At 53.6% G+C, this 14,403-nt stretch overlaps 1 protein-coding gene across 1 annotated transcript in view; it reads left to right on the top strand.

Moving 5' to 3' along the window:
* The window catches only part of LOC108298158 (kinase suppressor of Ras 1-like), a 176,880-nt gene that overhangs the window by 133,265 nt on the left and 29,212 nt on the right, over positions 1–14,403 (top strand). The window contains 6 exon segments of the mRNA XM_017520902.2: positions 1,666–1,670; positions 5,048–5,108; positions 7,638–7,721; positions 9,475–9,536; positions 9,632–9,738; positions 14,046–14,214. Of these exon segments, the coding sequence (XP_017376391.2) occupies positions 1,666–1,670; positions 5,048–5,108; positions 7,638–7,721; positions 9,475–9,536; positions 9,632–9,738; positions 14,046–14,214 (488 nt within the window).

Genomic DNA, 14,403 nt, shown 5'->3' with positions numbered 1-14,403 from the left:
AAGAAAGGGAGTGTTTTCCTTGGATGCCTCTTACCATCCTGTACCCCTGAGGATTGTGGGACACCTAGTTTCTCTCCTCAGCATGGGGCACCCCTTTTCTACACTTGATCTTATCCAAAAGGCCAAGAAATGATAAGGGCACCCCTTTTCTGGGGGTTTCCTTGGGCCCTGGCGTGTCTTGGGCCTTGCAGTCGTCTTTGGAACGGGCCTGATCCCCTCTGCCAGTGCCTGCTGTTCAGGTCCTCTATGGGATGGAGCCTGGACAGAACCGATGGTTTTGAGTGCTCCGCCCAAGGAGGAGAGATCTGGGTGTCACCCACCCTGCTGCTCCCATCCAGGCTGACCTGCTGGAGCCTGGGTCCCACCCAGAAGGGGCTACAGAATGCAGTGATCATGGCCACACGAACATGGGTCAGTCGGAGGAGGCCTCACAGTGGGCTCAACCCAGTCCCTCTGTTTCTGTCTTCTCCCAAGAAGAGCATTAGGAAAGCTCTGGTCTCATTCCTATGCTGGAAAGTGTCAGGCACAGAACCTCAGGCAGGTGACACAACTAGCCTCAAACTCCAGCCAGTGACTGAATCTCAGACTCTGGGATTCTGAGTCCAGTCCCTGCAGAGCCACCAGAACCAGCACTGACGTGACACTCAGGCCACCTTGCTGTTCTGGTGACTTCTGAGGACAGGCTGAATGCTCTGCTTCTGCCAGCTCCATGTGTTCTCTGGGTCAGCGGCAGCCCCTGGGGGAGGCTCCTTGGGGTACGCAGGGTATGTGGGGGAGGCTCAGGGTGTGTCCCTGCCTGACTCTCCTTTCAGGGGCTACCTCTGCCCTGCATGGCTGTTATCTCTGCCCTCCTGTCCAGCCACACCCTCGCCAGCTGATAGTTCTTTTTTTTTTCTTTCTGAGAAGACATCTCACTCTGCTGCCCAGGCTGGAGTGCAGTGGCGCAATCTTGGCTCACTGCAACCTCTGCCTCCCGGGTTTGAGCCTTTCTCCTGCCTCAGCCTCCCAAGTAGCTGGGATTACAGGCATGCATGCACCACCACACCTGGCTAATTTTTGTATTTTTAGTAGAGATGGGGTTTCATCACGTTGGCCAGGCTGGTCTCAAACTCCTGATCTAGGTGATCCACTCACGTCGACCTCCCAAAGTGCTGGGATTATAGGCATGATTCTCTGGGACCGATCTCTCCAGCTGACTGACCCTTTTTGTTGCCTGGCTCTGGGCCGGGCTCTCCCACTGTCAGCCTGCCTCCAGCACACCCTGCCATGGAGGTTGGTTATGTGGTACTTGGCCTTAAGTAACCAGCACTTCATGACATAGTGAGCCTCCTGCGGCTCAGTTTCCTTGGCTATGAAATGGGCGGAACTCTAATTCCCATGCTTGGTTGCTGGCAAGGCTTGCTTGCGTAAGCTGATGTATTAAAGTGCACAGCACTGAGTTTTGATGTCCCCTATGGAGGCCTGGGGATAGCCCTTTCCATTGAGGAAATGTCCCCACAGAGATTGCAGGGGTTCCCACAGTCATTCAGCCAGGCTGGCCCCAAGCCAGGCCTCAGAGTCCTGCGTCCCAGCCTCTTGCCTGCTCCTGCCCAAATGTAATGTTCTAGGAACGCGCCGAGCTAGCATGGTGACGTAATCTCCCTCTCTGCTTTTTGTCTCCTCCAGGTTTGGTAAGAGAGATTCATTTCCATCCCCTCTGCCACCCGGGAGTCGTGTGTGCATTGCTGTCCTCATCGGGGGTGGACCTCTTTGACCCCCTTCTTAGCCCGTTCAGCCTCTTCATAGTCCAGAAGCACAGGTGCTGGTGACCGCCTCAGGAAATAGCCCTAAGACAGGTGGCCTTAAAGTGACCGGCTGGCTTTAGCCCAGCTGGCAGCTGCTCTCCAAGAAGCAGAGAACTTGAGCGCATCTCCGCCCACGGGCAGCCCCATGAAGCGCCCTGTCCACCTTGCCTTTCCCCATGGGGACTCTCCAGCAAGGACTCTGGCCTGCTGGGCTGTCATGGTAAAGCAGCACCCCGGGAAGGTGATGCCATCTGCCTGGATTCACTGGACTTTAGCTGTCCCCAGAACCCCACCTGATGTCTTGGGACCCCACTCTTCAGGAGAGGGATCTTCTTGGAGGCAGAAATGCAGCGCAGCTCCTAATGAGGCCCCGAGAGATGAGAGGCGCAGATGCCTCTTTGGGAGGGGAGGATACCTGGGCAATCCTTGACCCCCTTTCCCACCCCAACCTCCAGGTTGGGAGCATGTTCCTGTGCGTGGCTGAGCTGTGGGGCTTCACTCATGAGTCAGAGTGGAGGGAGACAGCTGTGCCTCTGGAGTCTGCTTTTAATTGTCTGGAAATGCAGAGATGTCTGGTTTTTGCCTGAACAAAATGGGAGTTTATTTTTGTACTATCCCAAGCTGGCTAAGGAGAGTCATGTAGCTGTGGGCCTGGTCTTGGGGATGAGGACGGGTCAAGCAGGCAGAGACTATGCCAACGTGGAGCTGGCTGCAGGAACCCCAGGGAGGGACCAGGGGGCAAGGAGAGGAGCTACACTTCCCTCCCCCAGTGCTCAGGCAGAAACTCCCAGGGCCCTTCACAGAACCTTGGAGGAACATTCAACACCCCCATCTCTAGGAAGCCCCAGCCCTGTCATCCTCTACTTGCCATGGCAATGTGGGGACTGGAGCAGTGAGATTGTCAGGCCTTCAGGGCCAGTGTCTCCACACAGGTCAGACAGAGGTAGTGCCTGGCACATACACCACCTTACTGCCCATGCCCACAGAAGATCGTAGGTGGCTTTTGGGGCTAGTTGGTTGAAGTTCCATTGACAGCTAACCCCTTGAGCTCCNGCTTCACTCATGAGTCAGAGTGGAGGGAGACAGCTGTGCCTCTGGAGTCTGCTTTTAATTGTCTGGAAATGCAGAGATGTCTGGTTTTTGCCTGAGCAAAATAGGAGTTTATTTTTGTACTATCCCAAGCTGGCTAAGGAGAGTCATGTAGCTGCGGGCGTGGTCTTGGGGATGAGGAGGGGTCAAGCAGGCAGGGACTATGCCAACGTGGAGCTGGCTGCAGGAACCCCAGGGAGGGACCAGGGGGCAAGGAGAGGAGCTACACTTCCCTCCCCCAGTGCTCAGGCAGGAACTCCCAGGGCCCTTCACAGAACCTTGGAGGAACATTCAACACCCCCATCTCTAGGAAGTCCCAGCCCTGTCATCCTCTACTTGCCATGGCAATGTGGGGACTCGAGCAGTGAGATTGTTAGGCCTTCAGGGCCAGTGTCTCCACACAGGTCAGACAGAGGTAGTGCCTGGCACATACACCACCTCACTGCCCATGCCCACAGAAGATCGTAGGTGGCTTTTCAGGCTAGCTGGTTGAAGTTCCATCTTTCTATAGGCTGACAGCTAACCCCTTGAGCTCCATGTGTTTTTTGGTTTTGTTTTTTTCTTTTGAGATGGAATCTCATTCTGTCACCCAGGCTGAAGTGCAGTGGCACGATCTGAGCTCACTGCAGCCTCTGCCTCCCAGGTTCAAGTGATTCTCCTGCCTCAGCCTCCCTAGTAGCTGGAATTAAAAGTAGCTGCCACAGCTGGCTAATTTTTGTAGTTTTAGTAGAGTCTGGGTTTCACCATGCTTTCCAGGCTGATCTCAAACTCCTGATCTCAGGTGATCCGCCTGCCTTGGCCTCCCAAAGTGCTGGGATTGCAGGTGTGAACCACTGCTCCGGTCATCCCTGCGTGTTTTGGTGGCCTTGGCTGCTGCTGGGTGGGGTGGGCCCCAGGAGGAAGTTGGGACAAGTCAACCTTATGTCAGAGGTGCCAGGGAGAGCTAGAGGTAAGAAAGATTGCTCCTATCCAGCTGTCCTTGATGTGGGAGGACTCAGCCCATCCAGCACACCCTTTCATGGAGGTTTGCTATGTGATACTTGGCCTTAAGTGAACCAGCATTTCATGAGTCCAGCTGTGTGTTAGACCGGCACTTGGGATTGAGGGGGGCAGTGGTCACCCTCGGGGGAACCTTCTGTCTCAGAGGACATGAGATGGCCACATGCGAGCACTGCGTGCCTGACCTTTCTGGGTCCCAGGTCACCTAGACCTTCCTTCCAGAGAAAAGTGTACAGCATTCTACTAAGGGTTCCTGGAGCCCTGAAGCCCACTCATGAACTGGCTCTGGGAGCCCATGGCGCTGAGTATGGGGGCGTGAGTTGAACGTGGGGGCTGCAGGTGGGTGGGGAGAGTGCTTCCAGCTGCTTGTCTGCCACGCTAGGGTTGCCTTTTCTGATGGGGAGGCCCAGGTTGGGAGAGGGAGCGCCTACCAGGAGGGCCAGCAGGGTGGCACCTCAAAGTGGATGCCCATTCTCTCAGCAGAGAAGGAGGGTGTCCGAGACATCCCCAGAGGCTCAGGGTCCTGCCTGGGTGGGGCTGGCCCATGGGAGAATGTGATAAAGCTGGGCAGATAGAGTGTGGGTGGGGTCTTGGGGATGAGCACCCCTCCTCTCAGCACCCTCCTCATCCCCAAAACCCCACCACACTCTGTCTGCCCAGACCTGGCAGTGGCCTCTCCCAGAGGAATATCTTCCAGGGACTTCTGCCTGGAAAGGCACTGGACCAGCTGACTAGCCCCAGCCCTCCACCTGAGGTCAACAGCTTCAGCCTTTTACCAAGAAGTACCCAGAATTGAGCCCCTGCACCCGGTGGCCTGTGGTGTGTCGGGGAGAGGTGGCGAGAGGTTGGGCTGTGTGGAATCTTCTGGCCTCACCCTGGCTTTGCTTTCTGCCTCTCCAGCCTGCCTTGCTCCTCAGCTGGAAACATCACAGGGGCAGCAGACTGAGCTGTCCACAGAGGCCAGGAGCAATCGAGGCGAGGGGAACCACGCCACGCCACTGGTCTAGCCTGGGCTGCTCCTGTGTTGGTGGACATAGGTCACAGGGAAAGATGCTTACGTGATAAGCCACCACGCCCGCCCCTTGCAGCCTGTGATTTCTGAACTAGGAGGTCACAGGCACAAGCGGTTGCCTGTGGAGTTCCTCAACCTACCCTTCGGGCCTCTCTGCCCACAGATCTCCCGCATGGATCCCCACAGATGGTACGGAGGGATATCGGGCTCTCAGTGACGCACAGGTAGGCACAGCAGGCCTGGTGGGGGGCAGGGGGGAAGTTGGGCACAGAGCTGGGCTGGGAGTTCTGGTCCATGTTTCTCAGTGAGCTCTTTGCCTCTGATACCTGTCCGTCATCTCTGCGGGGCGTGGCCCTGCACTCACCTGAGCCCTCGCCTTGCCAGGATGGACACATGGACTTGCAGCTCCCTCACCTGCACCTCCCCGGGTCTCTTCCTCACTCTGCTAGGGAAAGCACTTTCCCCCTTTCTCAGGACACGGGTCCCGGGAGAAATAGGGTCAGGGCCATGGGAAGGAGTCACAGGAGCTTCCCCTGCATCCAGTGCGATGTCATGTGTGTCCTGAAACTCACACGGCAGATCCCCTGTGGAGCTTGTTGAAAATCCAGATTCCCGGGCCCCACCCCTAAGCTTCTCGATCCCCTCGCCCCCAGTGTTGACGTGAGAAGTAATTAAAACCCAGTGAGGGAGACAGCACGTGTGCACGTGTGAGCCTACACAGACCTGGTTGCATCTCAGGGAGGCCGGATCGCGACTCCTTAAAAGGCACTCCATGCAGGTGGGCGTCCCTGGCCACCAGAAGCTCCCATCTTTGTTGGGTGGAGAAAGTAACATTTATGGATCTCTGCTACATTCCATTTACATGGTGTATCTGTGATCTTCCCCAAATCCTGTGAGGCTTAGGGTTGACCCTATTTGCAGAGGTGTCTGAGGCATCTTACAGCCGGTAGTAGGCTGAAGGCAAAATTCAAACCCAGTTGTTTGCCCCCAGAGCCTGTTCTCTTTCTCTTGTGCTCAAGGCCTTCTTTGGCCTCTGCTGGACCAGTGGAATCTCTTAGAGAAGCTCTATAACTGAGTTCAGAGAGCTGGGATCCAGACCCTGGCATCCCAACTGTGTGACCTTGGGAACATCACCTGACCTCTCTGAGCTGGTTTCCTTGCCTGTGCACAGGGACCCTGGACTTGGCTCACTCCCTGGCATGGGCATAAGAATGAAATGAGCTTGTGTTGGTGGGTGCGTTACGAACTGCTTCCCAAATACTGTTGGCATTCATTCTGTTGTTACTGTGATATACAATATGTTAAAAAAAATTCTATTTTTCCAAAAATAAGAGCTCTTTCTGCTCTTAGGCCTTCCCACCCTTTGGACTAGCCTTGCCCTTTTTTTCTGGAGGACACCACCCACCCAGCCCCTATCCTTCTTCGAATCTATCTTTGGTGGTTTTTTTAATGTTCTACATTTTGGACTGAAAATACATTGAAACATCAATGGAAAACTCCCCTTTTGTTCTGGTCCCCACCTCCTCAATCCCCCCTGTAAAGAACTCTTAGCTGTGTGTTATGTAGTCTTCTAGAGATATCTTATACAAACAAATATGTGTATATGTTTTCTCCTATCTGTCTGTCTGTCTGTGTTATTTATTTATTTTTGAGATGGAGTCTCACTCTGTCACCAGGCTGGAGTGCACTGGAGCAATCTCGGCTCACTGCAACCTCCGCCTCCTGGGTTCAAGCAATTCTGCTGCCTCAGCCTCCTGAGTAGCTGGAATTACAATAGCGTGCCACCATGCCCAGCTAATTTTTGTATTTTTAGTAGAGACGGGGTTTCACTATGTTGGCCAGGATGGTCTTAGTCTCTTGACCTCATGATCCACCCGCCTCGGCCTCCCAAAGTGCTGGGATTATAGGTGTTCTCCTTTATTTTGTACTCAACTACTGCATATGTTATATACAATCCTATACTTTGCTTTTTCAAAAATGGAGACACAGTTTATATAGAGCAAAATGCACAAGTGTGTGTATGTATTTGTGCACACACACACACACCTGTGTACACCATCCAGATGAAGGTGGAGAACATTCCAGCACTCGAGGAAGTTACCTTGAGTTCTTCCTTGTCAGTGCTGCTACCACCCAGCGGTTACTATTGACCTCTAGCGTCGTAGCTTAGTTTTTTCCCACTTGAACTGCCTGTGAATGGGATCATATCCTATTGTACCTTACTTTTTTAACTGGACAATATGACTTGGAGGTCATTCCATATTTGCACAGAAACAGCTTCCTTGTTTTAGTTTCCTGCTGCATAGAGTTCATTGGATGGAAAGGCCATACTTTAGTCAGCCCCTCTCAATGGACGTGTAGGTCATTTCCAGCCTTTACGCCGCTTACGTGCTACAGGCATACCTTGTCCATATACGCTTCGACACTTGTGGGCCTATGTGTTGAGTAAATTCCTAAGAATTCCCAAGAACTGTTGGGTCAAAGGGTATGCACACTTGGACTCTTGATTGCTGCTGCCGAATGGGTACTCTCAGATGACCACACCAAATTCAGTATGTTGACAATGATGACTTTGCGTCTGGGAAATCTCCATGGCTCCTGGGTGTCTCTGTCCTCCCTGGGAGGGAGAGGGCGCATGGGGCTCTGGGATGGAGCCAAGACTCCCAGTTTCCCTGGAACCCCATGGGAACCCTTCTTGGCTAGGTCTTGTCCTCCCAGCTGGTGCGAGCATGTGCCCGTGTCCGCCCCTGCAGGTTCTCCACCAAGTCCTGGCTGTCGCAGGTCTGCCACGTGTGCCAGAAGAGCATGATATTTGGAGTGAAGTGCAAGCATTGCAGGTGATGGGCAGACAGGTGGGGGTGCGGGGAGCAAGTCAGAGTTCAAACGCATTTCCCTACACTCGCTATTCATAGTCCTATTCAGCTCACTAGGGAATGATCAGGCTTTAATTTCAGGGAAATTAAGCAAGTTACTCCTGGGAGAAGGGAATACTTGAGGTGGGCTTTGAAGAACGAATAGAAGTTTACAAGGTCGACCAAGGGGAAGAGAGAATTCCAGGCCACGGGAGCGTCTTGTACTAAGGCCCGGAGGAATGTGAGGACTGTTCTGGGACCTGTAAGGAGCTCTGAAGTTTAGCCTTACATTTTATACCCTCGAGAGGTGGGAGACAGGTGATGGTTAAAAACAGGGAGTTAGCTTGCAGAAGGAGAGTGAGCAGAGGTAGGTCCTATACAAGTCCAGCTTTATTTTCTCATGCTTTGCGGTTTCTGGTGGGAAGGAAGGGCAAGGATAGGGAACAGTGTGGGGTGAGCACAGTGTGTCCTCTGCTGTCCGGCTGCCCTCACCTGATACAGGGTGGTGTTGGGGAGTCAGCCCAGCCCACTCTGCCCCTGGATTGCTGTGTGACCTGGGGCAAGACGCTTGCCCTTTCTGGGCCTAATTTTGGATATCTCCATCAGAGCCGTGGGGATAGCTCTGAGAAGCTGAGCTAGCATGTGGGATTGCATCTGGGCTCCAGTCGGACTGCAGGTGGTGGGTCTTATGCATATCAGTTGGACCTGTTACCTTCCCAGTAACTCTCCTGTTCTAGGGAGATGCTGGGTTTTCTCTCTGGTCTGGGTCTCCTGTGGCTCCTGCCACTTGGTTTTACATTAGGGATCTCCAGCTCCCATTCAAATAATGTCTTTCCTGCGGAGAGTACAGGATGACCTCTGAGCCCAAGGCTGTCCTGTGATGCAGTATGAGGTGGACAGGACACCCCCAGCCCATTAGTGAGAAAGCTAAGACTCAGTGCATCAGACAGGACCACCTGGTACTGACCCTCAGACCGCATGGTCCATTGCACAAATGTAGCAGGAGGGGCTGCCCTTTGGGTCCCTGGGATCCTTTGGTAAAGCAAACATTCTTGGTCCAATTCATCTTTTTTTTTTTGAAATGGAATCTCGCTCTGTCATCCAGGCTGGAGGTGCAGTGGCGTAATCTTGGCTCACTGCAACTTCCGCCTCCCAGGTTCAAGCGATTCTGCTGCCTCAGCCTCCTGAGTAGCTGGAATTACAAGAGTGTGCCACCATACTCAGCTAATTTTTGTATTTTTAGTAGAGGTGGAGTTTCACCATGTTGATCAGGCTGGTCTTGAACTCCTGACCTTGTGATCCACCTGCCTCAGCCTCTGAAAGTGCTGGGATTACAAGTGTGAGCCACCACACCAATTCTTTCTTTTTTTTTTTTTTTTTTTTTTTTTTGCAAGTTCAAGTTTGTCTTGAGCTTTTTCAATATGGGTAGAAGGTCTCCTTTTCTTTACAAAAGGCAAATAGATAGGTGACCTGGGCAGGTCAAAGTGGGCACCATGAGACCCGCTTTGCCGTGAGGATGGGTAGATGGCAGCAGAACATGGTAAATGCTCAGCATAGCAGCTCAGTGTAGCAGCTGCTATTACTATTAATATCACAGTGTTCTCTACTTTCGAGCTAACATTTGTTGAAAAGTTTGTGGAAATGGAGACAGTCCTGGGTGAATGCTACACAGAGCTTCCCCTGTGTGCCCGAGCCCCCCACGTGGTGCCCTGCACCCTAACCTCCTCTTCTTTACCAGGTTGAAGTGTCACAACAAATGCACCAAAGAAGCTCCTGCCTGTAGAATATCCTTCCTGCCACGTGAGTTTGCTGCCTTCCTCTCCTCTGCCTTCTGGATTTGGGGTGAATCTTTCTTTAGCTTGACCTGGTGACGGGTTTTCCCTCTCTTCAAACAGTAACTCGGCTTCGGAGGACAGAATCTGTCCCCTCGGACATCAACAACCCGGTGGACAGAGCAGCCGAACCCCACTTTGGAACCCTCCCCAAAGCACTGACAAAGAAGGTACGCTGGGTAATGCTGGGGAGGACCCCCTTCGCCACTGGCCTTCCTTCCTGTAAAGTGCCTCTGCCTCAGAGGCTCAGTGGGGAAGTGGGACGTGACACCCCAGTCCCAGATTCATAGCCAGAGGGTGGCCTTGGGGATCATATCTTGAGCCATCAGGAGGCTTCCGTTTTCTATCAAGTTGTGGTGCAGCCGTGATTCCCAGCCCCTTCTCGTTTGAGCTAATACATCCTGTGTGCTTAGTGTGTACCGGGAGCTTCTTCCCTTGCTGTTTTGTTTGAGCCCCACAGTAGTTGTGAAGGGCACATGCTGATCCATTTCACAGATGAGTAAATAGCACAGCATTCCCCGAGAGCAAGACACAAACCTAGAGTGGGAGCCTTGGCAGCCGCCCAGCCCGAAAACCTGGGGCTCTTAGTGACAGTGCGGCAGGTATACCGCCAGTTGTTCATTAAAGTGATTGCCGTGGCCACCACTGAACAAGGCTCCGCTGCTCTCACAGGAATGCACCCAAAAGTAATACCAAGAGTGCGTTTCCCTCCATAGCTACGTCAGGCTTCTCTGCTGAGGCAGACCGGTGTCCTCTGCAGCTAGACAGTGTCCACAAAGCCTGTGTCCCCCAGAAGGGTTGGCCTACCTGTCATGGGCCTCTATGCACGGGTGTCCCTTGCGTCTGGGAGGTGCCAGTGCTGATGGCTTCTGACAGCAGCTCCCATCCTGGCTGGCTGCAGCCTGCTGTGGGTTTGGCTGTGGTGTTTTTTTAGACAGAGTTTCACTCATTGCACTGGCTGGAGTGCAGTGGCGTGATCTCAGCTCACTGCAACCTCCACCTCCCGGGTTCAAGCAATTCTCCTGCCTCAGCCTCCCGAGTAGCTGAGATTACAGGCATGCACCACCATGCCTGGCTAATTTTTTTTTGTATTTTTAGTAGAGATGGGGTTTCTCCATGTTGGTCATGTTGGTCTCGAACTCCCGACCTCAAGTGATCCACCCGCTTCAGCCTCCCAAAGTGCTGGGATTACAGGTGTGAGCAGTGTGCCCACCTTGGCTGTGTATTTTTAAGTGTGTTTTACCTGCAGCCCCAGATCAGGGGCTTAGCGTGTGCCTCCCTGATGAGGAACGTGTACCCAGCTACTCTGTGGCTATGGCTGGCCTTCAGTGGGTCTGGCCAGGAGAGAGAGACAAGTGTTATGGCCAATTCACACTGGGGACCCTGAAGGTACAGCTTCAGGGGCTGCTCTTGGAGGGGCCAGAGCCACCTCTTATAGTCAAACAAGAAGGCCAGCTGCCCTAGGCCTGACAGTCTCCACCAGCCTGTGCCTGTCCTCTCTCCTGCCTCTCGTTTCCCTGTGGTGGTGGCTTTCCACCCGGAATGGGGAGGCAGTGGGGAAAGATGATAGGGTCCTTTCTTACTCTGTTCAGGCTACCATAACAAAATATCCTAGACCGGGTGGCTTAAAAGCAACAGAGCTTTGTTTTTCCCGGTTCTGGAGGCTGGGAAGTTCAAGATCAAGGTGCCAGCAGACTTGATGGCTTGGAAAGGCCCACCTTCTCACACATGTCACTCATGCCGCATCCCCCCGGTGGTGGAGGGGTCCAGCAAGCTCCCTCAGGCCCTTTCATAAGGGCACCGGTCCCCATTCCTGAGGGCTCTGCCCTGATGACCCAGTTACCCAGCTCCCAGTACCACCTCCTTGGGCGCTAGGGTTTCAGCCTGTGAGCGGTGGGGGTGCACAGTCATTCAGACCACAGCAGCTGCCCAGCCCTGGCTCTGAGTCCCAGCTCCTCTCCTGCTTCCATCCCTGGAGTGAGCCACTTGACCTCTCTGAGCCTCACTTTCTGCTTTGTAAGTTGGGGTTACTAATGCCTCATTCACAGGTGTTTGAAGGGTGAAGAGAAAATGTTCATGAACTTGTAGGGAGCAGTACCATACCATCCACTAGTTATTATTTTCCAGCCCATCACAGACTGGATCGGCTCCTCAGCAGCAACACAGCGCCCCCCACCCCCATTGCCAACAACACCATCATTGCCCCTACCTCTCCTCTCCAGCTACGCCAAGCACATCCCCCATCCCCGTGGGGCCTGCATGACCCCCTGTCCTGTCATGTTCACCCCTGCATCTCCACCCACCTGGACAACCCCCTTCAGCCCTCCTCACAGCTCAAGACTCTCTCTCTGTCCCACCTCCCCCATGAGCCCCTCCTGTGTGCACCTGCTCAGCTTCTAAGCCCATATGGTGGTGGTGCAAAGGCCTCTCATCTCTGAGAGCAGTGGCCCTCCAGGATCCCATTTAATGTCACTATGATGACATGAGCTAACCGTTACTGAGTTCTCACTAGAGGCCACACATGGTGCTGAGAGGTCAGATCCTAACGCAGAATCCCCCTGGAGCCCTCTCTCTGTTGGTCCTTTGGCCTTGCTGGGACTCAGACTTCTGGGTGGTCCTAGCTAGCTGGTCTGCAAAAGAATGTGGAACAAGCATGTATGAGTCACCTGCTGTGTACCACACACTCCCACCTTTGCGATGCTACTGATCTGTGCAGTAACCCTTTGGCAGAGGTGTTGATGTTTTCATTTTGTGGTTGAAGAAATAGAAGCTCAGAGAGGCGGAGGAAGTTGCCTGCAGTCACCCAGCTAAGCGGTGCTGGAAGCTGCCTGAGAATTCCAGTCTGTCTGTCTCCAAGCTCGGTGCTCTTTCTTTTTGGCCACAGAGAGAAGCTGGAGCTTCAGCCTCTCTCCCTGTCCCCCACTTTCTCCCTTTACCCTGCCTTTTCCCATTTCTGGTGCAGCAGCCCTCCCTGCCCCAGGGCTCTCTGGCACCTGCTCTCACAGGCTCTTGCTTGGAGCTGCGAGATACTGGTGCCATTCTCAGAGGTCTGCTGTGTGCTGTGGCTGGGGAGCCATGGCCAGAAGGCATCCCAGAGCCAGGCTCCTGCCACGCCCATCTCCCATGACCCTGGGCAAAGCTCTTGGCTTCCTTGGGCCTGGCTCCCCTGAGCTCTGCAGTGGGGCCATGGTGGCATCTGGTGTGAGTTGACACCAGAATCAGTACCGCCCAAACTTCATCAAGCTGCAGACCATCTTTATGGTTTCTGTCTTAACCAGGTACCACCAGGGCTAATATTTACTTATAAGACTCATTTTATGTAATCATCACTATCATAATTGGAAAAACCATGATCATTCCAGATAGAAGCTAATCATTAAAGCAAGCACAGTTAAAACCAAAGTTATTAAGCTTCATCTTGATATCATACTTGCTTAAGGCTTGGAGCTTGAAGCTCACTCTGTTGAATGGGTGATGAGCTGGTGTTGTAGAGGTGTTAAAAGACATAGCAGCTCAGGCTGAGGCCTTCTCTCAGGCAGAACAAGACAGAGAACAAAGCATCCTCCTTCCTGGCTCAGCATCCTCTGTGTTGTGTCTGAGGGCCCCCTAAAAGCGTCTCACTGGCCACCAAACCTGTGTTTCCCATGGCAGGCACCAGTGGATGCAGTCCATTAGCAGGGGGAACCATGCTTGCTTTGAGTGTGGAAGGGATGACATTAACATTTAAGTTGGGACAACATGAGTGAACCAGGCCTGTCCTGACAAACCAACTCCTGTGGTCATCTTCTAGAAAGTTCTTTCCAGCTCCAGAATTCTCACCCCTCCAAAATGGCAGACCGCACCAGCCCAAGCCATCACCTCTTTCAGGGTTTTGTAGTTTGACTCTAAGACTTGCCAGTGCCTTTGATTCAGCCAGGTTTCCAAAGAAAAGGACTGTACGCTTCTCACTCATCATTGGCCTCCCTGCTTCTAGCAGAGTGCCTGGTGCTAGCAGACAGGACATAACGTTTATCAGAACCTGAACTTAATTCATTATAAAACCCCACTGTGTGCCCGGCTCAGAGCCAGGCACTGGGTGTGTGGCGAGCGCCCTGGCCTCCTGGAACACACAAGGCAGTGGGGGAGACTTTGGTGAGGAAGGCGCCCATGGATGTCCGCGGTAGACACAGTGCCTGGATGAGAAACTGCTGGGCACTGTGCCAGGATGGAGAGGAGGAGCATGGTCCCAGCCAGGGTGCAGGAAAGGCTTCTGGGAAGAGAGTGTGCTTGGGCTGAAAACAAAGATGAGCAGGAGCCCCCTGGGGAGTGGGCCCTGAGGCGAGGGCCTCTGTGTGCTGCCCTTTCTCAATTAGATGCATAAAACGTCAGACCCTGAGGATTCCCTGGGCTGACCGCTTCCTTTCCAGATGGAGGGGAAAGCGGGGAGGCAGGTGCGGCAGCGACAGCCCTGCCACTCCCAACGTCTCTGGTCCTGCAGGAGCACCCTCCGGCCATGAATCACCTGGACTCCAGCAGCAACCCTTCCTCCACCACCTCCTCCACACCCTCCTCGCCAGCGCCCTTCCCGACATCATCCAACCCATCCAGTGCCACCACGCCCCCCAACCCCTCACCTGGCCAGCGGGACAGCAGGTTCAACTTCCCAGGTACCAAATCTCCAGGCTTTTCTGGCTTCTTAGGGGCGTGGTCAGATCCCCTTCTCAGCAGACCCAAGGTCTGCAGGTTCAAGGTCCGACATTGGCCAGACGTTTATGGAGCGCTTGCCAGGCGCTCCAAGCATAATAGCTCTGAGGTTGATGCTGTTGATTTAGAGATGGGAACAGTGAGGTTCAGAG

This window comes from Cebus imitator, unplaced genomic scaffold (assembly GCF_001604975.1).
Source record: "Cebus imitator isolate Cc_AM_T3 unplaced genomic scaffold, Cebus_imitator-1.0 Scaffold897, whole genome shotgun sequence".
Lineage (NCBI taxonomy): Eukaryota > Metazoa > Chordata > Mammalia > Primates > Cebidae > Cebus > Cebus imitator.
The sequence above is the reverse complement of the archived record's forward strand: the minus strand, read 5'-3'. Positions and strand labels throughout refer to the sequence as shown.